Raw genomic sequence first — 23407 nt, forward strand, 5'->3', positions numbered from 1 at the left:
GGTGGGGAAAATGGAAGATTTTTTTGGCGGGAAAGTTAGTTTTTAATTAATAATTAAAATTTCAAAAAAAGGGACCCCAGGTGCACATTCCCGACCTCTAAGTTATACATGTACCAAATTTGATAGCTGTATGTCAAATGACCTGGCCTGTAGAGCGCCAACACACACACACACATTGAGCTTTATTATAAGTATAGATATAGATTAATAATTTTCTCCTATAGTCTAGAGAAAGCGAAAATATATCATTTCATAAAAGTATTAAAAGGAAATGTGATTTTATCTTCGAATCGCTTTTAAAAATGAAAAATCTTAATTTTAAATAAATATTTTGAAACTGGATCCAGCGTGATTAAAATATTAAATAAAATATATGCCAATCATGTTGGAAATATAAAAGAATTATTGATTGAAACCAGCGATTAAAAATAAAACAAAATCAGCGAAATCATTTGCAAAATGAAGAAATATTTTTCGTCAAGTTTAAAAATAACTGACTAAGCGAAAAAAAATGCATAATATTCTTTTTAAAAATTAAAAAGGTGGTTTAAGGAAAAATTCTAAAATTTGAATTGCATTCCGTTAACTATTATTTATAATCCAACAAAAGTACTGAGGAATTTGCTATTAAGGAATTGAATATGTTTTCATTTATTATCAAAGAATTGATAAAATTATAATAATTGCTTGCATTTTAAAAATATTATCAATGACTTTAAATTAATTCCAAGTTTTAGAAATTTAAACGATTCTTTTTCCAGTTCATGTTCTACCTTAAGAAATTTTTATCAAGGTTTTAACAAAGAATTTTTTAATGTTTGCAATTATCAATTAAAATTTTTAGCGAAATTTGAGTCTTGAGTATTTGAGAACTGCAATTATCAAAGCAGCTTAGCTGGAAATCCTTATTTTAAAAATAAAAAAATTCTCACAGTTGTGTTTTTATATATTATTATAAATTAACAATTATTTTTCATTCTATTACTTAGAAAATTCTCTTTAATTAGATTTTAAAGCTAAAACGATTATTTTGAAAGTTGTCAATTCATTTTAAGTGTATTGCCATAATCCAAATTTACTTTTGTGTAATCCAATAATTATTTTCTACTCCATAATCCATTTTACTTGCTTCCATTAGAAATTACAGTTGTTAAAATTATTATTATTTGAAAAAAAAAGCAATTAAATAGCATCTTCAACAAATCTTTTATTAATTTAAAGTTAGAATTTTAATGCAATTGTTAATTGAAAAGATAAAAAGAAGATAAATTTCGAAAAGAAGATAAAATAAGGAAATACCATTTTTCTAATATTGTGAAAGATAAAATGTGCTTATTTCAGAGCTTCACAGTTTCTTGCTTTTATATTAAATTTAGCTTAACTTATATTTAGTTTCTTTTAATAACAAACCATGATTAAATCTTAAATTGTGGTACAGTCTACCATTTTGATTTTAAATATTTCAATAATTTGATTCTTAATTCAGAGATTTTGATTTTTACTCAGTTATGTTTTATATACTTTCACCAAAAATATTTAAAATTTATAATATTTATCGTTAACTGAAACTATCTTTCTCTGCATTTTTCTGAGGCTTGATTGATTTTCAATATCGCTTTATATACTTTTAAATATCTAATACCGAATAATATATTTTGATCAATTCAATTCAAATTTCTTATTTTTATAACTTAAGGAGTTTCGCTTCAATTCTTAGATTTTTCCTCAAAGAAAGCGTAAATTTTTATAAATAATTTTATGGGACTCAATAAAATAAGTTTTAGTTATTATTTATTTGTTACTGAAATTAATCAATCAAAATATTCTTTCAGGCAGAAAATAATTCTTTCAAAATCGTTTAACCCTTTAGCAACCAAAAGGTTTTTCTCGCATTTAAATTATAAGCATTTTATCATTCAAAACCAACGAATCATTATTAAAGGGTTTATTACTTTCATAAAACCTAAGCGCATGCACATAACATCTTTTCCATTAAATTATGATTATTAACACGTTGCACTCAAGGAAATTATTCAATGCTTGGTTATTCAGCTAATCGAAGTAGAGTTTAGTTCAGTTATAGTAACGTCTCGTTTTAAAGCAACACTAGGACTATTTTGGAACGGACCTCGTAATTTTCTACAGCTGTCATATGATGAGAGCGATACCGGAGCTGGCACCCCGTTTCCAAATTTCCATACCAGTGGGAGGATGTTTGGCCCCGATGGATTTAGCGCACACCTGCTTACACGATGGCTCTTAGGTGGAAACGGGTCTCTAACCTGAAACCCTCCGGTTCGGAAGCCGAGTCCTTACCACCAGGCCACCGCGTCCCTCTCACCTAATACAAGGACATATTTCAAAAAATAAATATATATAAATGTTTTAACCCTTTAAAGGGCCATTTTTTTCTAGTCATATTATGTTAAAATATGTTTAGGCTTGAAATTAAAATAAGAAAAGGGATTCATTTAGACAAATTTAGACAAATTCATTTGAAAGGATTTCATTTTAGACAAATTTAATTTGATTCATTAATTAATTTGGTTAATTAATAATTAAGTATCAAATCAAGACACTTCATTTTGTGTCATATAAAGAACTGGGGCATCTAAGTTTCTGTCTTCCTAAAAAATTTTGTCAGAACTTATACCAACCTACATAAATTCATGCAAAGATTGATAAATTTGGTTGGAAGCACACTTCCCACGGCCCTAGAAAGGGTTAAGTTGAATATCCTCAAAATGAATTCTTCATCTTCCTACAGCACTGTGGGTATATTTAACAATCAAAATTTTAAAAATAAACAAATGAATCTTCTTTAATAGTGCTTGAGAGGATACATCCGAGTCACAGGTTTAATAAAAGCTTTTTAGTTAGGATATAGGCATATGCTCATTTTTTGTATCATCGCTCTGACTAAATTGTCCGGAGTTCGTGCGCTACCATTTCAAGAGGTGCTGTTCTTAAAACGCGAGAGCACTGAAATTAGCAGCTAAATTTAAATTATCCAACGCGGTTAAAACACGAATTTAAACAAAAATTCGCATTTTTTTTTTTTTTTTTTTTTTTAAGTTTTAAAAAATAGGTATATTTTTGTTTCCAATGATATCTTCATTTTGTGTCTTTGTCAAATAGAAGTCAATTTTTACCAAACTGTTGTCATGTAAGTGGTGCTTAATTATAAGCATTTAGAAATGTTAAATGCATTTTCTGAAGAAGGAGGGTTTCTTTTTAACAAGTCTACTTTACGAGTATCGTCATATCTCCAAGAATAATCAAGATAACTTAAATAAATTTATAATTAGTGTTAATCATGCTATGCAAAATGTAATGAACTGTGGATTTAATTTTGATTTCACTAGTAATTTATTTATCATTGTTTAATGTAAATATTTTGAAGCAAATTCCAAAATTTCCTATATTAGACACAAAAATTTTACACTTTTAAATAATAGTTAGTTACACTTTTAGTTATATTACACATAAAAGTTACAAAGAAAAATGGAAAACTAAAACAATTTTTTTGTCTGGAACAATCCTAGTTTTGGTAAATAAGTGCTAAAATTTACATTAAAATACGCCCTTTTTTTCAAAAGCTAAGTATATATTTAAATAGTTTGAATTTTATTTATAATTTTATTATTATATTAATAAAAAACATCATATGAACATTAAAATATTTTTTTTAATAATCCTTTCCAAACCTAGTCGGATACCTTAAAATTTCTTTGTTTGAAGGCTTTCTCCTCTTTTTATTCAAAAAAAAAATTGTTAAGAAACATTATCAATTAATCAATTATATTTAAGTATTCAAAATTAACTAAAATTGTGGGAGTACGAAAGTGAGTCCAAACACAAGTATTACTTCAAAAAAAGTATAAATAATATAAAAAGGAAAAGAAATCAAAAATCTTCTAAAGTATCAAATGAGCAACATTTTTATAACGAAAATAATTAGCACTTGAAAATAATAGCTATTTTCTTTCTTTCAAAAAACAGCAATATTTCTTTCTTAAGATTGCGCAGTAATAATGAACAAATTAGTTTTTTAATTGAAAACCTCCGTGCATAATTTAAACGTATCTTTTAATCTGTTTTGCGAGCGAAACACCATTAACAATTTAATGTAATTATGCGCTATCTAAGATTAAAGAAAACTTTCAACGTTAAGTAATGTATAGCTTTTTCAAAACCTCTAATCGGTGTTTATTATCATTCTCTTTTTTTTTTTTTTTTCCTCCCTTCCTCAACTAAGTGTAATTGCTGGTACGTTTTTCTCTTGAAATAAATTACCCTCCTGCGCGTTTAAAATGGATATTTACGAATTAATTAAGTTTAAATGTGATGAAAATATTATTTTTAAGAAATAAAAGAAATATTTTTTTCTCCCGTGTATTTTTATAAAAATGTATAAGAATGTATTGAATTTAATATGCGTGAAAAAATTAAATTTCGTCCTATTCTTTTTCAGAGCAATCATTTAATAAATTTCGATTTAAAAAGTGTAAATTATATAGCATTATTTTGTCACTGTCATTTAATTTCGATATATTTTTTAACTGTGGGAAATTTATTCTTGAATTTTTAATTTAAATTTTTGATTACGTTTAATTAAGTGATATTTTTATATTATCTTTCAATAATGAAAAATACAATATCTAAGAGAACATGTCAAAATTTTAAAAAATGTATAGATTTTTTAAATAACTATATTAAAATTATTTCATAATTAATTAGTTAAATATTTAATTTAACAAAATTTCCTCACCAGCATAAATTTAATTAAATTCTTTTTGTTCTTATTATTACGTTTTAGTAAAAAAATAAGTTGTTTATGTTCTTATTCATTTTTTTAATCTTTTATTTGTTATTGTACTGTAAACTCTATTCGTAAAAAAGTTTAAAAAAATTTTAATTTGACCGTTTTATACACTGCATGTTTTCTTTTGACAATCTCAACGAAAAAAAAATATTGAAAGACCTTATACAGTTAATTACTTAGTATAAAAGTCATATAATTGAATAAATAAACTATTTTTTTAAAAACTGCAACCCATCTGAAAAATAATCTTCGCCTATGAGACACAAAGCAATCTAATTAATATAAGATATAATTATTTATTTTTTTCAAATTTTCGAGTTTTTAATTTTTTATTGTAATATTTTATTGAAAGTGATAAATGCTGTCATTTTTCAATGTTTTATTAATTTTGAACTTTCCACCTTTGGTGATCAACAGATACATGAAGAATATTGGCTGTGTATGTGTGCGTGTGGGCTTTGTTTTTTGATTAGATCTCATATGTATAAATGGATATATATATTCCTTCATCAAAATAATATTTAAACATTAAATTATGATATATATGAGTATTAATGCTGTTTTACTTTAATAATTACATATTTATTCTATTTATTTTAAACATGAACTTTTTCAATGAATTTCTGTGTCATCATAATGTTATTAAAAACATAATTTGCCCTGTTCCCGTGTCTTCTAATAATCGGGGCAAAATTAAGTTTAAAACATTCTTATTCATCATGTAAAGTACCCGTATAATAAACGGTAATCATTCTTCCTTTGTTCTTAACCATAGAAGAAAGTCACAAGGTTAAACGTTTTGATAAAGTAAAGAAAATGATTTGAATTTCAGCTAAACAATTACTTTATTAGTGAAAATTATTGAAACTTTTAGAATAATGCAAAGGGATATCAATAAGTTACGCACATTTCTGCAAAACTGCAAAGATATGGTTAGGAAATTTTGGAGCATCCACCATACAGCCCAGACTTAACACCCTCAAATGTTCATCTGTTGAATCCTTGGAATGGTTCTTCAGTTATGAGAAATTTGAACAACATCAGAACGACTTTCTAAGAGGTCTGGATTTTCAAATTAATCTAGCGCTGGACCAAAGGTGTCAACACGAATGTGAGTTATGCGGTAAAATAATAAATTGATAAAACTATCATTTCCATTCCGTTTTGTGATTCATTGCATCTTTTTATTATTGTATTCAAAATTATATGCGTTACTTATTTACGCATATAATTTTGCTTAAATTGCGCAAAATATCGCTTAATTTTTAATAAATGCGAGTTGTAATAAAAATTAAAAAAAAATCGCTCCGAAGTTTATTTGGAGTAAATTTTATGCTCCTGCTCAAAATGGTTTGAAAAGAAAATTGCTTTTTACTGTTAAATTTTTGAAAATTATGGAGGGAAAACTTTAATATTTTATTTTTTAATTCAACAACTTTATAGTTTAAATTTTTTTTTAAATATGTGTTCCAGAAGTTCTTTTCCAACTTCCACATCAATTCCCTGTCGAATTTGGCACATTTAGGTCTAACAGTTTGCTCTGTATACCAAAACATATATACACACATTTTTTTTATTAGCAGCGAAGATTAGATTACAGCATTTTTCCTATCCTTTCCGATATTTCTTTTACATAAGTTCTCTGCAGTCAATTACGACTCTAATCTTTGTAGTTGCCACTTAAACTTTTACCTGCTAGTTATTTTTTTTATGATGAGAATGATTGAGAATATACATTCACCTTCTGTAGCAATAAATAAAAAAGGTATCTCAAAATAACGATATGTAATTACGTAAAAGTATGTCATTTCTACTTTGATTTCCGCCAAATTCATATAGAAAAATTTATGGCCGCAATTACAATAAATCATGAAATAATATCGGAGATTGAAAAGTAGTAATAGAAAAAAAAATAAAACTTTTTTTTTTTTCGAAATCATAGCACTCGAATCCGGGGAGTTATCAGCATTTACTTCTCGGGTTGGAATTAGGTTTTATTGCCTTAAACGAAAAGAGATCACGCAATTCGACAGTCCAGGCAAAAAATAGATCAGGAACAATTACTTTAGCACAAGTTAAATCTCGGTAAAACCTAACTTTATTTGAAATCAATTGAAGAAATGCCAATTTCTTTCAATCCGTTTTTGTAGAAAGCATAATGGCCCCTTATAAAGTCGGTTAGTATCAAAATATGGCCTTTCCAATCTCCGTTAAAAAAATAAGTTGTCATAAGAATAATTCCTCTGTTGAAAAATCAGAATAAAATGAAAAAAAATATAAATATATGTAATTGGATTAAAAGAATGAAGAAAAAAGAAACGTACTTTAAATATGATTTTTTTTTCTTCTACTTAAAATATTCATCATATAATAAATCGAAAATTAAGCTTTAACAGGTTTTAATATCCATCACATAAGTTTTTGTACATTTTAAGCTTAATAATTAATTTCTAAACTGGTAGATATAAACATGAGCATGAATCCTATTGTAAGAATACTCTAAATGATTTAAAGAATTACATTTCATTTTATTTGAGTCAATAAAGGTATTCCTGAAACACAGTCAGTCAATTAGTCATATTTAGCAAATTATTTATGACACACCAGGTTTTTTTTTTTAACTGCAAATGCAATATTGTTCTGGAAATTGTCGGTTTGGAGTACGGGAAAGTTCAACAAACTCAGTAATAGATAATGAAGTTATTTCCAACAAATATTAGAGAGAAACCCCAAGCACTAATGACAAAAACACAGACAAGATGCACACAAAAATTAGCATGTAAAAAAATATAAACGAACAAAAAAAAATCGCTTAAGACAATACTGCTAACTCTGAAGAGAGAATAACTAAATTTCAGCTTCTCGGGGGTTTTTTTCCGGCAGGGTCTTGTATCATATGGAATTCTCTAGAAAGATTTTCAAATCTTAGTTCCTAGTAAAGATGAGACAACATTTTTTTCCGCTTTTCAGAATATTATTTTATATATCGCTAAATAATTGCCAAGAGATGAAAATATTAACTTGACATCCAATTGGCGTCTATTAAGAATTCCTGTAAATCTGAACCTCAAAGGAATTAGATTAAACACAGACGAGATGCATACAACAAAATAACAAGTAAAAGAATAAAGGCGGGGAACAAATCACTTGTAAAACGACAATAACATGCAGCTCTAACACTAAAGAGAAAATAATATCTCTTCAGGTTTTCAGTTTTACATAACTTTCTTGACAGGGCCTTACATGACATGGAATTCTCTAGAAAGATCTTCAAATCTCAGTTTCTAATGGATATAGTTCTATATATTTTTTCCATTTTTTTTTAATCTTCCTTTATATCACCAAATTGTTGCCATGGTGGAGGAATATTAACCTGACATCCAATAGGAATCTATTAATTCCTGCAAATTTCTCCTCCAAAGATTTAAACTAAAGTAATGAGAAACGGTATTACGAATTCGTAACCTTTAAAAATTCCGTTGCATTAAAAAAGTTTTAAACTAAAAAAAATTTAAAACATTTATCAAAACACTTAAAAACTATTGCTACAAAACATCTTTTCTTATTTTTTATAAATCTTTCAATAAAAAGCATAAAAGCACGAAAAAATTAAAGGAGATTCAATTTCTTACTTCTTAATATTGTAGCAAGGTAAAATTTTAGGATTCATTCGTCTTTAAATATTTGCTCTTAATTATATCAATAATAACGAGCATACAAAAAAAAAATGTATTTCACGGCGTTGAAATGCTGGCGTGAGTATGAACGTAGCTATTGAAACAATGAAAAATATTGCGGCAAAATATACTTAAAAACATTTTGAAAAATCTGTTAATATTTGAGAAAAACTTTGCTGTAATAGAATTAATATCATTATAATGCTCGTTTTTTGAATTATTATGTAAATGGATTCTGTTCGATAATATGTGTTGCGGTTATTGAAAAAAAAACTGTAAAATAGAGATTGGTCCTTAAATAAAGCTTAAATAAATTTTTTTAAACTCTTTTTCAATGAGCACATACTGATAAAAAAAAGTAATTATGAGATAGAAAAAGAATTATTCTTAAACCTCATGCCAGTAAAACCTTTTACAGCATCATGGAATTTCACAGACGTCAGATAATACGCCGATCCATAAACATTTATCATATAAAACATAAATGAAAAACTGCAGTGCAAAACCAATAATTTATACTGAAATCCTCATATATTGCGAAATTTGGGAAGAATATAATTGTAGCAAAATATGTGTATCTTAACGGAAAAAAAAATTTTTTTCATTCGTCAAGTTTGAAGTCAGACAATTCATAATTATCTCTCACCGAAAAAAAAATCAAATTCTTGAAAGACACTTTTACAATTAATAGTTTCAATTCATGATAGATACAATTGATGGTGTTAATCCATGATGGATGTCATAATGATGGTATCAAATCACGATGAAATATATTGATCCTTTCAGCTTAAGATGTACGCAACTGACGGTATCAGTTCATAATTGTGGCAAATCATAATGTACCTCATGAAGATGACATCAATTCATAATAGATGCAATTGATAGTGCCATTTCATGATGCATGTAGTCGTTGAAGTCGAGTCATGTCCATGATTTGATGTACCAGAAGAATTGATGAAATTCATGGTGATGGTGTCAAATCATGATGAAAGATATTGATTATGTTACTTCATCATGGATGCAACTCATGGTGTCAATATATGATGCATGTAATTAATTATAGCAAATCATGATATGTGTCATGAAGATGGCGTCAATAATGATAGATACACTTGATAGTATCAATTTATGATAAATACATTTGATGGTATCAATTCAGGATAGATACACTTGATGGTATCAATTTATGATAAATACGTTTGATGGTATCAATTCATGATAGATGCAATTGATGGTATCAATTTATGATAAATACATTTGATGGTATCAATTCATGATAGATACACTTGATGGTATCAATTTATGATAAATACGTTTGATGGTATCAATTCATGATAGATGCAATTGATAGTATCAATTTATGATAAATACATTTGATGGTATCAATTCATGATAGATACACTTGATGGTATCAATTTATGATAAATACGTTTGATGGTATCAATTCATGATAGATGCAATTGATAGTATCAATTTATGATAAATACATTTGATGGTATCAATTCATGATAGATACACTTGATGGTATCATTTCATGATGCTTTTAGTTGGTAAAGTCGGTTGCACTAGAAGAATTGATATCGTGAGGATGGTCTCAAATCATAATGATAGATATCATGTTGTTAATTTTTGATAGATATAACAAATGGTGTCAATTCATGATACATGTATTTGATTATGACAAATCAATGATGAATATCATGATGATAGCGTCAGTTCATAACAAATGTAAATGATATGTTCATTTATGAGGCTTGTAGTTGATGATGTCGATTCATGCTTGTAAAAAATTTAGAATGCATTAGTAGCATAAAAAAGATAAAATATTACAGCATTGTGTAAAATAATGAGCAGATAGAATCCAGACAGCATAATGACTGACATCTATATTGTGACTGTGACGTCATATCAATGCAACTTTACCACGAAAAATATTATTGGATATGAATGGTAATATCCTTTCAAAATCATATCCAAATCTATTTTTAAACTATAAAACGGCGAATAACCATGACGTGTAGGGTTTTTGCTGTATAATTTAACAAAATTTTACTATTCTTTCTACTTTCCACATCTTTCAAACATATCGATTTTAATTTGGTATGCTAATAGTTCTATATTCCCTAACACTTTCTGCCAAAAGTATGGGTATTAAGCCATGTTTTTCACAAAAAGTAATGGTATACGACTGCTTAAGTACTTTGAATGCAAATTTATGGTAATTAAAACTTCAAACAGATTCTTGAGATCTTCCTCTTCTCCTGTTTTCGCAATTTTTCCTTTCCTTGGCGCTTTGGAAACAGGGTTAAGTGGTGTTTTGATTTGCATGCTTTATGTAGGTAGCCAAGGTATCTTTGATTCTGAGATATCCGCTTGCTATTTTTACGCTCCAAACTCTTTATTTTGCATCGCATGTGTTGAAACATAAACAATTGCCGTTTAATCATAGAATTTTTTTTAATTTTATATTTCAGTAATATTTGTTCTTTTCTTTAACCACATGGATTTCCGAGATAGCTTATAGTTATTTGCGATGTTGGGCACTGTCATACTTCAGTGAGTGTAATTATTACGGATATTGAAGTTTTGAATGCTAAAGAATATGAACATTTATAGAAGATCACAAAATATCACATATTTACTTTGAACAGTGTCTAAGAAATATATAAGCAAGGGAAACATTTGAGCAACTGCATTGATGTCATAGGTTCAATGGGAACAAAATATAAATCTACAACATCAATTATAAAATGAAAGTAATCAAGCATCAACAGTGCAGAAATTATGAAATTCTTTAGAACAGCATTTAAAAGAAAAATTGGACGATAATTGTCTACTAATAATAAAGAAGAAAGTATGTGTATTTGTGTATCTGTGTGCACGTGCTTTGGAGCTCCACAAGAGAGAGAATTTTACCTGGATTTGCCAAATTTAACATAAATATAGTTTGCAGGGTGGGAATGTTTACTTCGGAGGGCTCTTTTTCTTTTTTTTTTTCATTTTAATTAATCAAAAGTTTGGAGAAAATATGAGTGCGTAAAAAGCATTTTAACATCATTTTAAAATTTAATTCAGATCATAACTTTTCACCTAGAATTCACCATTTTATTTGAATAAAAGTTGCAGCTTAGAAATATGCGACTCAAAGCATTTTTTTACATTATAATTTGAATTAAATAAATATTAATAGAATTTTTTACGATTTTTCGCAATAGTTTTCCTAAATATTATCGCACATAATCATTTTTTTCTCCATTTTAAAATTGGTAAAAATTGTCTTTTTACAATACAATAAATACTAACAATAATCTATACTTATAATAAAGCTCAATGTGTGTGTGTGTGTGTGTGTGTTGGCGCTCTACAGGCCAGGTCATTTGGCATACATCTATCAAATTTGGTACATGTATACCTTAGAGGTCGGGAATGTGCACCTGGGGTCCCTTTTTTTGAAATTTTAATTAGAATTTTAATTATTAATTAAAAACTAACTCTCCCGCCAAAAAAATCTTCCATTTTCCCCACCGCCAAATTTTCCGCCAAACTAATCTTCCATTTTCCCCACCGCCAAATGCGTAAGGCTCAGTTGTTTTTTCTCCCAACAGTAATGAGGCTAGGGTTAATATTTTTCGGCGGATTATTTCAAACGATTCTGTTTATTTTCTTAATGTTTGATGCATTTAAAATTAAACATTGTTAATTAATCCATGTTTCAGATTCATTCTGAAGTACTTTTGAATTAAAATAACACAGAATAAAGGAAATTAAAAATGTATAATCTGCATAGCGTTACCCCAACTGGCGTAGAAAAATTTACGCATTTGCGTTACCTAACTGGCGAAGAAAATTCACGCATGCGCATTGTTCTGATTGTTGTCATGACAACCACTATCAACGGATGATTTAAATTATTTTTAAGTTAGTTGCATGCTTTTGTAAGTAAATTGTATTTATGTTAGTTATATATTTTTTGTATATGCTTATAGTTTTAATTGCACCGTTTTTTAAGTAGTTTTTTTTAACCTGTTTCCAATGATTTAAATTATTTTTAGGTTAGTTGCATGCTTTTGTAATTAAATTGTATTTATGTTAGTTATATATTTTTTTGTATATGCTTATAGTTTTAAGAACATCGTTTTTTAAGTAGTTTTTTTAAACCTGTTTTAGACCGATTATTTTAAACGATTCATTTTATTTTCTTAGTGTTTGATGCATTTAAAATTAAACATTGTTAATTAATCGATCTGTTCATGATGAATCTGAGAAATGTTGTTGACAAATTCTTGAGATATTACACAAATTAAGAAAGATATTCTTTAGTGCCCATAAAGTTTAAACGCTCAGTGACTCTATTATCAGTAATCATATTATTAAAAAAAATGCTTTGTTTCAGTAAAAAATATTATTATATTAATTGCAGATTAATCATTTACACTTTAATTTAAAGCATAAATTCTACGAGGTGTAACAGAAAATGAGAGAGATACATATCACGTTATGACAGAAGGCCTTTATAATATTATGAGTGAATTATATGACTATCAAAATTTGAAGTTTTAAAATATTTTGCTGAAGAATCTATTAAAGTTGGAATGGCATAAAATATTTAATTATTAAAATTTTAACAAACATTAAGATTGGCGAACCGGCTGGTCGCCAAAGGCGGCTAGTAATACAATAAATTTAAATACAACAGATTAAATATCTGGTTATTTTTTAATATAAACAGTTTTAAAAATATTTTTAGCATAAATTTCAACAATATTTTTATAGTTGCATTGAAGCTAAATTCACACATAAAGCTTCATCCTAACTATCTGATTTCAATAGTAGCGAATTAGACAATTTTTGTTAACAGATATATTTTATGCATATATATTAAATTATTTTAATAAATGATATGATTTTTTAAATTATATGCTAGTGTGAGCAAATTTCATTCGGATTTAATTGATTTATTAAGAAGTACTTTCATCTCATAAATAAAAAATTATTTTGAATATAATTATATTGCAAGGTAATATGTTTGTGTGAATGGGCTCAAAATGAGCAATGAATAAAGTTTTTCCTCACTTTAATAATAAACGTTTTGTTTAAAATTTAATATTTGTCTTCTGTATAACCTCTTAACTTAATAAAACTCTCTTAAATTAAAATTATTCCTTTCCAATAAATTGTTTTTCCGATAATAAATGTTGTTTACTAAAATTCCGATTAACGCCCCTTCATTTATATGTCGATCATTTACCCGTCGTCTATTGAATAAAGTACAAACAGTACTTTACTGTAGTTCAGTTTTTATGAAAAAAAGAGAAAAATGTCATCAATATTATACCAAAATGTTATTTGACAAATATATCGAATATTTTTATTGTTCCGAAACATCAAATAGAGGAGCTACACCTACTCTAAAGGTGTTTACAAGCAATGTTATTATTTGCCGTCATAAAATAACAGATGCCTATAATGATTGCTAGTTGCTGCATCAAAATGCCAGATATTTTTCTGCGCGTGTTTTTTTACACACAGCAATTTGAGAAAACTGCAACAATATACTTGTTTACTATTGCAGACTTTGAACTACTATGCTTAAAAAATGCTTTATTAAATCCTAAAAAAAAGATATGTTTCATTTTTTTAATTGACGTTAAATTACTATAAAAAAATAAAGACTGAAAACTAAATCTGCAAACATTAAGAACGATAAAAACTTCCAAAATGTTTATATAGTCCATCTGAAACATGAGAAAAGAAAAGCAAAATGAAGAACAAATTGTTAGCTTAAGCACTTAAGATACATGTCAAATTTCTTAAGAAAATAATTTACTGATAAAACTCAAACTTCTAAAAGAATATTTAAAAAAAATACTAAAAGGATATCGAAGTTTGAAAACAAGTAAATTCTACTTAATGATTTAAGCAAAGAAACGAAATTGAGGCTTATTCAGACTTTTCTCGAAATCGTTTGGCAGATGTTTTTACAGCGGCACGTGGCAAAAAAAAAAAAAAAAAAAGTCAACAGCTGCTCTTGTAACAGCATTTTTATCCACGGTAACTTTGACTGACATGCGACGAGATTAATAGCTTTTTAGTTTTGCTGGACTCGATGGCAACGAAGGAAGAAAAAAACGTCTTGCTTCAGCGAATTTTAAATTGATGTCGAGTATTAAAATAACCGTGAAATGGTATATTTCAAGACAAGTGATTTTATTTTTTCGTATAAATCTACAGGCTATCCCAGACATCTGTTTTTGGAACTGAATAAAATGGGTGCAATTCTATGGACAACTTGGTCTATCTATCCATGCATAGTTGTTTTTTTATTAATAAAAATGTCAAAATCTTTACAAATAATTAAAAAGAGAGTCGGTATCAGTTTACAAAATCTGTAATGTTTTATTATTCTATATTTTCAGACTATAAAAAAACTCAAAAATAATTACATTTTACTCTATATACTTCAAATGCATACTTTTAATTTTAACTTAATATTATTTTTAAACATGGAAATTTGATGTAATTTTTACACTAACTTTCTGATGTGCTAGGGTTAAGAAATTTTCTACTTATATGCATTCTTGGTGATAATATATTATTTTTATATCTTCAGAAAACATCACTGTTTAATCAATAACTTTTTTCTGATTTCATATTTATCAAAGCATTTGATAATTTTTCAAATGATTTCAAAAATTCATAAATAAAAAGTAGAGATTAAAAAGCAAAAAAAAGAACACAAAACTTTAAAAATTCTTCCTCTTAGTACACCAATAAAGCGTTTTTTTAAATATTTTATTTTTCATGATTGTTTGACCACATCTGTTAAGAAAGAACATGAATAATCTGGACTAATGAAAATTTGAAAGAACCTTTAAAACATTTTTATCAAATTATAAAAGAATATTTTGTTATTAAAGAATATTTTGTTAAATTTGATACCCGGAGCAGAGGATATATGTAAAAATTTAAAATTCGTTATTTATTACCATTTATTGACTCAATTTACATAAAATATAATTATTTTTTTTCATTTTGACCATTTGTACGAAGATTACTACAGAATCCCAAATTAACTATTCAGCTCCGATTAGAGTAAACATCTTGTATATATTAAACCATATTTGCCTGAAATAAAACTATTTAATTGAATTAATAATATAGGTATTGTAAAAGATCATAGAAAACATTTCCTTGCATTAACTTTAAAAAAGACATCATATTTCATATTTATTTCATTTCATGCAGACACGTGCTGAAAATTACATCTTTATATGTTTAATTTACAATAACAACTGATTTATTTTTTAATTTGAGTTTTTGTCAATATGATGGCAACACTTTTGATACAAGCTAATTTTTTCCCAAGCACGCGTAACGTGCTTGTGCAAATTCAATTTTATTTTTATTTTGTACGAAATAAATTGTTGAAAAATAGGATTAAATTAGTTTATAAAAATTCATTAAAAATAGAAATTTAATTTCTAACATTGATATCAATGAAAAAAATCATATTTTGAACTTTAAGATGACTTAGAAAACAGTTTTGTTATGTAATATTTTCGGAAGTTATAGCTGAAGAGTGCAAAAATTCAGCTTAATTTTTAATTAATTAAAATTCTAATAAAAATTTCAAAAAAATATCTCTAGGTACAATTTTTTATCCTCCAAAGTATGTATATACCAAGTGTGATAGCTCCAGATCATGTGGTATGCTGTGCAGAGCACACACACATTCATCTGATTATCAGCTTTGGAGAAATTCCGAGCACTGATTGGTCAGGAATTGGTATTTTCTTTAAGATGGTGGATGAAAATATATGAAAGCGTACGTTTTTATAAAATAGCAATATTTATTCTTTCATAAATCAATCAATTTTAATTATTGATTTAGTTGATTGGTGTAACTCATTTTATCTAGAATATGAGTGTCTGAAGAATATTTTGTTAAATATGACTCACAGAGCAGAGTATGAAAAAATTTAAAACTCTTAATTCATTAGTAGCATTTATTACATAAAATATAATTATTTACTTCATTTAGACAATTTTAACAGTATTAAACAGTATGTATGTTTATTACTAAATATTTTCAAATTAGATATTGAGAACGAATTAGAATGGATATTCTTATGTAATAAATTATGTTTGCCTTAAATAAAGCTGATTTGTTGAATAAATAATATAAGATATTGTAAACGATCATAGAAAATTTTGTTTTGCATTTATTTATTTTTTTTAAATATCACATTTCCTAGTTATTTCATTCCAAACAGTCATATGCTGAAAATTACATTTTTCAAGATTTTATTTGCAGTAGTAATTAACTTATTTTTTAATCAGAGCTTTTGCAAATGCGATGGCAATTAATAAGAGATAATTTTTTGCCATGGTCATGCAGATTAAATTTTATTTGTATTTTGTGAGAAATTGTTGAAAAATATGATTAAATTATTTTTAAAAATATTTATTAAAAATAGAAATTTAATTTGTAGGCCAAAATATTAATATCATTGAAAAGATTATTCTTTGAATTTCAATATGATGTAAAAATCAATTTTGTGCTGTAATAATTTCGGAAGTTATAGTGGAAAAACGTCGAAGTTCGCTTGATTTTTAATTAATTAAAATTAATTAATTAGATTTAATTAAAAATTTAAAAAATCTCCTAGGTGCACATTCATGACCTCCAAGGTACACATATGCCAAATTTGGGGGCTCTAGCTCAAACGGTCTGACCTTTAAAGCTCCAACACACACACAGTGAGCTTTATCATAATTAAATATAGATAGATACATATTCAAGCAACTCAAAAAAGATACTTTAATTAAAAAATATTTTTAGACTAAATTTAGATAGCATAATTACATAAAGTAACAAAATTTGGTTCTAAAAGTTCCATTCATTTTTCTTTTATTAAATATTTCTTATAAATAAGCAAATAATTCAAAAAACGCAACTAAATCGTTTGATTTTGATCCCATTCAGTAATATATTTTAATCAGAAAAAAATGGGCTTTAAACGATTAAAATGAAAACGATGTAAAACCTTGCGCTTTTGATGACGAAAATTTTAATCAAAATAATACGATCTCCAAATATAATATTCTGATTCTTATGATCAATTTTTCTCGTGGGCGTTAGCAGGTAATTTATGTTAATGCGAATCATTTATATTTTTTTTTATCAAACATTAACTTTCATTTTAATGATTCATCAGAAAAAAAGAAAAAAAAATTAATGGAATCACAGCTCTGGCAATTAAGGAAAACCGACTCGTAACCTTAATCTGAATTTAAAACATCGAATAAAATAAAGACTGGATAAATTTACGGCATGATTAATGATAATAATTATTCCAAAGTTCATTAATTTTTTTTTCTATGTTGCAGTAGAAAGGACTTATTAATTAATTACTGTTTTCTAACTTTAAGGTAAGCCTTTACCAGCAAAAAGCAATTAGTTCCAGAAAATTAATTTTTAATAAAGGAATTTTATTTTAAATATTAATCTATTGAAAGTTTTGAAAAATGCTATTCATAAATGGCATGTCGTTAAATATCATAGCAGACTGTTGAACCTTGGATTGTACTTTTTTGTGACTAAAAGTTTACTGTTTAAACTTTCATTTCAACTATAAATATTTCATTTTATGTAATATCTACTCAATTTTTGTTTTTTCTATCAATAAATACTAATACAAGAATATTTGATTGTAAAAAAGACGAAAAATTATATTCCCATGCTAAGTGAACCATGGTACAAAGAATCAAGAGAAATTTAAATTATTGTTCCAAAAACAATATCAAATATTTTTTCAAGAATTTTTTTTCATAGTTCCAGAAAGAATTGTATTATTTGCCACTTAAAATAATAAGCCATTTATTACTGATCCATTGTTCTTATTTGCCATTTCAATTAAGTATTCTTTTTTTCAAAAGTACTATTCCTTTTTTAGAAAAATCACTTCTAGTATCGTGCAAATCAAAATATTTCAATTTCTCTTTCCCAAACTTATTTTTTTAAAGCAAAGATATAATATTTATTGATATATAGCATTTTGAAAGAAATTAATAATGAAATTAATTTGTTAGTTATTTATATGTCTTCATAAATATCGCAGTATCTATAAGATTGCTTTTTCTTATGTGGTTTTATTCAATTCTCCTTATTTAATGTTTGTAAAAATACAATGTTGTAATTGATAGTTTATCTGCCTTTTGATAATTAGAAATCTGAAATTTTATGTAATCGCAATATTCTGAAAATACCAAATTTTTGCAAGAATATCAAAGAATGTTTCCTCTTCACATAGTTTTTCTAATTTTATGTATATATATATAATAGATGAACATTGTATTAACATAACACAAAGTATATTTATTATTTATGAATATTGTATTAACATAATAAAAGATACAAAACCATTTTGCCATATTTAGGAATTTCCATATATCATGGGCAATTTATGCATAGCTCTTCAGATAAATTTTAAATACATTAGCTTCTTTTAAGTATCATGAAAGATGGTAAGTTTCAAAATTGATACATTTTACTTAATCTTTATTTATATTTCATTCGCCATTTCACCATTTTGATGAGAAAGGTTATTGAAATATTGTTTTCTTATATTTAAATACATTCAAACATGCATTCCCAGATTTCAATAAAAATAAACACCATGAAATTAATTTATTTTTAATTCTTGCTTAAGTATATCTAAGTTTTGTACTTTTATAATTTCTGGAACTTCGATAACATCAAATAATTGCTTTCGAATGCTAAAACATTCGAAACTATGTCCAAACTTTGTATTTTCAAATGATTATTACCAAATGTAGATCCTATCAGAAAGTTATAATATTTTTTACCTAGCTATCTTTCCAGTTAATACCCATCCCTGCATTTTAAAGTTCGATTCCAACTTTACTCAGAGCAATTAGGCGCCATCTTCACAAAATCTATCAAAGATAGATTATTTTCATTGCTCTTTATAGATAGCCTCCACTCTTTCCAGCTCTATACTTCCGGATAATTGCTCCAGTTTCCTCTAGTAACGATCTCCAGTGGAAGTTAACGATCAGTAGTAAGATATTTAATATATTCCAGTTTCTTCAAGAATTTTCAAGCAGCGAAGAAAAGCCAGACTGAAAGCAGAAAAAAAAAAAGAATTTTTAGATATTAATTAGTAAATGAGTTCTAAAACAGTCAAAGTTCTGAAACTGAAGTATGGAACCGTCGTTAAAGAAAGTAGAATGTCAAGTATTTAGGACCCTGCTTCGAAAATATGAAAGCCCTTTTTAAGTCCCCCTCGTAATTTTTAATCGGCTGAGCTGCGTTTTTAAAGGGCAGGCAAGGTTTGTAATTATCCATGCTTAAAATTTATCGAGGGTTTTGATGCAGGCTGCTTTAAGAAGAAAATGGAGTTAACTTCTTTTTCTACCCTTAGAAGTGCAAGAATGTTTGTTGAAGCAAGGGTGTTGAAACGTGCATTTTGAAGTGTTGAGTGTTTATGAAATTTTGTTTCCTTATTTTTTATTCATTATCCGTGAATTTATTTTCAAAAGATGCATAAAATAATCAGATTAAATATTAAAAGATGCATTATTTCTCATTTAATAATATATGCTCAGCTAAAGCTTAACAAACAAGATATTAACTAAAGTTAAATTTTATCTACATATAAATTCAAAGAAGAAAATAGAATAGAGAAAATTATTTTTGAAGATTTATATAGCTGAAAAGAGTCTTTTTCACTTCTATATGATTTCAATAATAAGTTAAATATTATTATATTTATAAATACGATGAAAATTCAAGTGAAACTTTCCTGATAATTAATGAAATAATTCGATTCATATTAATTAAATTGTATATTTATATGTATAGAAAATATTTTTATCGTAAATGTCATTCCACTTGAAGAAAAACCTTCTTTTAAAAAAAGATTTATTTGTCGATAAATTCTTTCCTCCGAAATTTGATTTAATTCCGTTTTATTTCTAAAATATTATTCAAAACTAATGAGAAAAGTGAGCTTCTGGCGAATTTTAAGAATCGTTTGGTCCTACTGATATTCTCATTTTAATTTATTTTTTTTGTAAGTCACAGACGATAAAATAATTTTGTGCATTATATCTCATATTAAAGTATTATAACATTCAAATATCATATACGGATTTTTTTAATGTGTTTATTTCATTCGTTGTAGCTTTCAACTAAATATATTGTTGTTTGTTTTTCTTTTTATATATAAAGCGCGCAACAGAGTGAATAATTGATTCGATTTGTAATATAACAGTGACATTTATTATATTATAAGCATTTGTATGTTGTAGGCACTTTAAATTTTGTTTGCAAGAAAGGATATAAAAAGGTTTCATTAACTACTTAAAGGCAATTAATTAAACAGTTAATTTTTTTAGCAATTAGAGAAATATTTTAATCTCAAGGTAAATTCCTATATAAAATAGTATTTAATAATATAAAGTAATGTTTCAAGTCTAGCTTTTGTATTCAATAATATAAATGAATACTTTCAGTGAAATTAATTACATGATAGTTATGAAACTTAATAAAAAAACACTGAATAATTTTTAAATGATTTTCGAATTCTAATTAACAAATTATGTATAGAATAATATATCTTTTTGAAATGTAAATACTGTATCATTAATGTACATTACTTTCAAATATGTTGAAATTTTAAAAAATAATTTGCTCAATTTTTAATTATATAAAAAGACTTTTAGGAGTAAATACATTGAAAACTATTTTAAAAGCATAATTTAATTTAATGGCTATTTAATTATGTTTGGCTTCGGTTACCTTTAGTAACCAGCTGGATCATTGAAAGTATTTGTTATGCTTAGTTTCAATTAAATATCTTGTGCATAACATTCCCTTAACAAGACATATTTAAATATAAAATTGTCATTACATTTAATGCATTTAAAAACATTTAAGCGACGTTATTTTAAATGTCTTATGACTGTTCTGCGTATTGTGTTAAATATTTTTTTCTAATCGATCTAGTCCCATGATGCATAGTTAATTTAATTTCATTTAGTTTTTAACTATATATGTTTTCGTTGGCAATTTCTCATTTTTATACCACATGTAAATTGTGCAGATAATAAAAAACATTTTTCTACCTTATTTTAACTTTCCGAAAATCGCACTTTTAAATATTTAAGAAAAATATAAATGGTTTGAATTATATTGAAATAGAACTGATTCTTTAAAGTTATGCAAAAAAAATATTGTTCAAAATTGTCAAATTATTTAAAAAAATTAATGGCAACAAAATTTGCATCATTAAAAATATATATAATCGATCATTGAAAATATTAAAATCGATTGTATAATATATAATCGATCTAGTACCTAATATCTTCTTTGCATATTAAATTTAGATGTCGAAGTGATTTAGTTTTTAATTACTTATATTATAGTTTGAAATTATTCATTTTTATTCCTCATGTAAATTATGCGAGTGATAAAAAAAAATTTGTTTGCCTTGATTTAGCTTTTAGACAATCACAGGTTAAATATCTAATATAAAAATAGGGTACTTTTCCACTAGCGAGGCGCAAGCGAAAAATCGCCAAATAAAGTAGAATTCCGCCAAATTCGCTTTTGGTTCACAATTGGCGACATTTGCGCCAGACTAATAGAAAAGTACCAAGAATATAAAATATTTAGAATTTTATTGCAAAGTAATTACGTTTTTGTAAATTATAGAGCAAAATGTTAAAAGGACGCTTAATTTTTAATTAATTAAAACTAGTTATGATTCCAAAAAAACACTCCGAAGTACGTTAATTGTTATCCAAAGAATATAGGGGCCAAATTTGGCAGCTCTAGATCAAACATTATCAGTAAAACACCAAAAAACAGACACACCTTCTTCATTGTTATTAGTAGATGTTGCAAAATGATTGGCATGATAATGACATGTTTGAAAATCAATATTAGAATCAACGAAATCGAAAGACCAGAATCGATACAAAACTTAATCAGAAACGATGAACTATCCATCATCGTATCATCTTATCGAACTGAAAATGCTAACAAGGAACTGAAATTTTATTTTGTCCTTATATTTTATAAATATGGCAGTAACAATGTGTTGAGAAAATTATAGACCTCTAAAACAGCAAGAAGAGGTTAATTTTAAAATGGCTGCTGTAGATTTGGCTTGATTTAAGAATAATGTCCGTTTTCCAAACTTGATTGGCGATTTCTCGCCAAATGTGGAAATTCTGAACATTCTTCACTACAGTCGTAAAAGTCATTTGTTACTATTTCCTTCAGCCATTCAAGATAGCAAACTTTCAGTGAGATTTTTGGTCAGTTGGAACGATTTCGTCGCCCTTGTCAAAAAACTGGACACCGTAAATTTATGTAAAAATTAAACTTTTTTTCCCCCTTTTAGCTTTTAAACCTAAAATCTAAATAATTCAAGCAGAAAAAGTTCAAAGTCTCGAAAGATGGATATGTCAGGCTATATTTCTTCATAATGCGTTAAGCACTTTATAATCTAAAAAAGAAGAAAAAAGGGATGCATAGAAGATGGATCTTAACACATTTTTGAAAATCTTCTTTCTTCTTTCTAGATGGATGAAAGAGGGGTTGAACGGAGTTTTGAGACCTGTGAAGGAAGATGGACGTATCTGGGTAAGTCAAGGAACCCTCAACATAAAGAAAGTGACCCACTCTGACGGCAGTAAATACCAGTGCATTGCTCGCAACAGTATAGGCGAGCGAAGAATTGAGAGTGCTTTGATTGTAACAGGTAAGCTAATATCGTCTTTTATTTCTTCTCTATTCTTTGCTTTCATATTTTGAGAAATAAGGTTTTAACTTCTACTGCAGACATAAAATATTGTTACAAGTACGTAATGT

General features: G+C 26.6%; 1 protein-coding gene across 4 annotated transcripts in view; it reads left to right on the forward strand.

The window, feature by feature from the left end:
* The window catches only part of LOC129957164 (cell adhesion molecule Dscam2-like), a 759520-nt gene that overhangs the window by 618962 nt on the left and 117151 nt on the right, over window positions 1-23407 (forward strand). For all 4 annotated transcript variants that reach the window (XM_056069342.1, XM_056069344.1, XM_056069343.1 and 1 more), the window contains exon 6: window positions 23119-23297. In XM_056069342.1, the coding sequence (XP_055925317.1) occupies window positions 23119-23297 (179 nt within the window). The remainder of the gene's footprint in view (window positions 1-23118; window positions 23298-23407) is intronic.

This window comes from Argiope bruennichi, chromosome 11 (assembly GCF_947563725.1).
Source record: "Argiope bruennichi chromosome 11, qqArgBrue1.1, whole genome shotgun sequence".
In the NCBI taxonomy this organism is placed as follows: Eukaryota; Metazoa; Arthropoda; class Arachnida; order Araneae; family Araneidae; genus Argiope; species Argiope bruennichi.